The 3,052-nt window shown below is 37.3% G+C and overlaps 1 protein-coding gene across 1 annotated transcript; it reads left to right on the top strand.

Moving 5' to 3' along the window:
- The first annotated feature begins 1,431 nt into the window (after positions 1–1,431).
- On the top strand, positions 1,432–2,672 carry LOC100976125 (olfactory receptor 51V1). Its single transcript, XM_003819028.4, has one exon. The coding sequence runs from the start codon at positions 1,432–1,434 to the stop codon at positions 2,395–2,397; it is 966 nt and encodes a 321-aa protein (XP_003819076.4). The 3' UTR covers positions 2,398–2,672.
- The last annotated feature ends 380 nt before the right edge of the window (positions 2,673–3,052 follow it).

Below are 3,052 nucleotides of genomic sequence, written 5' to 3'. Positions count from 1 at the left end.
TCTTGAAAAGTGATTGTTGAGTTGCAAGATCGTTTTAAAAAGGGTAGGAAGAAATTGAGGAAAAGATGATGAATAATTTAGGCAGATAGAACATTTCGAGAAAAATTTTACGAAAGAAGAGAAATTCGATTTAGAGAAATGAAAGAAGATACGTATTCAAAAGACTGAAAAATCCTCTGCAAGAAACGAAGAAACTTCAAGCATTCTATGGAGAAAAAAGTATTAAAAATAGTGAGCTAAGTTATTCAATGCTGAGGAGTCAGGGCAAGAAAAACAATGGTTAGACTGCTAGAAGACGTCAGTGTAGTATAGAGAGTACATTGAGAAGAAAGTCTGTGGAACTGTGTTGTGAGGCTAGTAAGACAAAGCTGAAAAGTAGGACATAAAGGGCAGCCCAAATCTGAAGTTACTTTAACATCTCGAAGTTACTCAATCAAACATGAAAGTATGGACTTTTGAACATCTGTTTACATTATTAGAGCTTTAAAAAAACTTATGATTCTCAGGTCTGGAACTTAAAGCAGGCAAACAATGTAAAGAAGAAGCCAATTGATTCTGCTACCATGAGGCTTTTGAAATTATAAGCTTGGTTGTTTGAGCCTGTAGAACTGCAGGTTCTAAGAAAGAAAACACAATTGGCCAATACATTGAATAAATGTATATTGAATAAATAGTTAATCAGCTCATTAACTGAATAAATAAAGGAATGGGAAGCACTGAGCTGCTATCAAAGGCTCAGTGTCTTCAATCTAATTCTCTACATCACAAAGGCACAAATGAGTTGAACATCTCAAGAGGCCAGAGCTCCAGTGAGAAATCGTTTACCCAAAGTCTCATGCATAAATATTCCTGTCTGCTTATCACCAACGAAGAAAAAGTAATTGCTGCCTACATCATCTGGAGGGGGAGAAAACAGGAGTATCTTCATTAAATAGTATTTGGAGAAAAAATATACTTGGAGACGGCACAAAATGGAAAATGATGGAAAAGTGACTATTTAATAGACTTATGATATTTAAAGCCCAAAGATTACTCTTCACTTTGAACGTTTAATGAGTTGGAGAGAAGAAAATAATTTTTCAAGAACCTCGGCTCTTTACTGGTATAAAATTTTTACCACTATCCTTGGGAAAATGTCTAAGCAACATATTTTTTTAAAACTAGCCTTCTCCTTTTACTAATCTCTTCCTTATTTGTTTTTGCTTATGGCTTCTAAGGATATGTTCACATCCAGACAGTGAAAAAATAATGACTTTTAAATGACATCAAAAGAAGACCATTTTCTCAAAGGCAATGGATACTATGTCTCAAAGAAACAGAATTTCTCAGCTGTTTTTTTTAAGTCAGTAAGTTTTAGGGTATTTCGTTTACTTAGAAATTTCATTGTATTCAGGTGAAATTGAAACATTTCCTTTGAAAAAATACTCTCACATGTTTCTCAGTTCCAGAATGATTACTTCAGTAAGCCCTAGCACCAGCACGAATTCTTCCTTTCTTCTCACTGGATTTTCTGGCATGGAGCAGCAATACCCCTGGTTTTCCATCCCCTTCTCCTCAATCTATGCCATGGTGCTTTTGGGCAATTGCATGGTTCTCCATGTGATATGGACTGAGCCAAGCCTGCACCAGCCTATGTTTTACTTCCTGTCCATGCTGGCCCTCACTGACCTGTGCATGGGGCTGTTCACTGTGTACACAGTGCTGGGGATCCTGTGGGGGATCATTCGAGAGATCAGCTTGGATTCCTGCATTGCCCAGTCCTATTTCATCCATGGTCTGTCCTTCATGGAGTCCTCTGTCCTCCTCGCTATGGCCTTTGACCGGTACATTGCAATTTGCAATCCACTATGTTATTCCTCCATCCTGACTAATTCCAGAATTATCAAAATTGGGCTCACTATAATAGGTAGGAGTTTTTTCTTTATTACACCCCCCATCATCCGTCTGAAATTTTTAAATTACTGTCATTTCCACATCCTTTCTCACTCTTTCTGCCTGCACCAGGATCTTCTCCGCTTAGCCTGTTCAGACATCCGATTCAATAGTTACTATGCCCTGATGCTGGTTATTTGCATACTGTTGTTGGATGCTATACTCATCCTTTTCTCCTACATCCTGATTCTTAAGTCAGTCCTGGCAGTTGCCTCTCAGGAAGAGAGGCATAAATTATTTCAGACCTGCGTCTCCCACATCTGTGCTGTCCTTGTGTTCTACATCCCTATCATTAGCCTCACAATGGTGCACCGTTTTGGCAAGCACCTTTCCCCCGTGGCCCACGTTCTCATTGGCAACATCTACATCCTTTTCCCACCTTTAATGAATCCCATCATCTACAGTGTCAAGACCCAACAGATTCATACCAGAATGCTTAGACTCTTTTCTCTGAAAAGATATTGAGAGATATTGAGATGTATTGCCTAAAAAAAAGAAAGAAAAGCAGCAACAATAATAAACAAAAATCAGTGCCATAAAACAGAAAAAATTATTAGAATTGTAGATTTACTGAGTCCATGACAAAAGACTTTAAAAAATATTTAAATATAGTCAGAGAATCAACAAACAAGTTCCATTGTGTCAGCCTGGACACATGTAGGTCACTCTATCAGTCTGACCATATTTAAGAAAGAGGAAAAAATTGTTTATTTGCCTCAAATGTACTTTTGAGCATTTCCTTTGCTGTAAAACAAAGCCGGATTAAAAACCTAGGTTTTCAAGTTTCAAAGTAGAAAACTTGAAGTTTCTTTCATTCTCTGAGGTTTACTTAATTAACCTTCAAAATGGAGAATATAGCCAACTCACAGGAATGTTGTGATACCTGTATGGACCAGAATTGTCCAAGGGAACTTTTCTAAACTGATGGCAATGTTCTATAAAATAACATAAAATGGCTAAAGTGGAATATATGGCTCCTGTGCGCTTGAAATGATGGTAGTGTAATTGAACAACTGCATTTACAATTTCAGTTACTTTATTTCTATTTAAATGTTTAATGTCCTTGTATTGGACAGTTCAGTTCAGCAGCCACTATATTGGACAGGGAAGCTACAGTTTA

Source organism: Pan paniscus, chromosome 9 (assembly GCF_029289425.2).
Source record: "Pan paniscus chromosome 9, NHGRI_mPanPan1-v2.0_pri, whole genome shotgun sequence".
NCBI classification, from domain to species: Eukaryota; Metazoa; Chordata; class Mammalia; order Primates; family Hominidae; genus Pan; species Pan paniscus.
The sequence above is the reverse complement of the archived record's forward strand: the minus strand, read 5'-3'. Positions and strand labels throughout refer to the sequence as shown.

Excerpts from the sequence above, each read along its gene's own strand:
- LOC100976125 (XM_003819028.4), top strand. The coding sequence starts at position 1,432 with ATGTTTCTCAGTTCCAGAATGATTACTTCAGTAAGCCCTAGCACCAGC.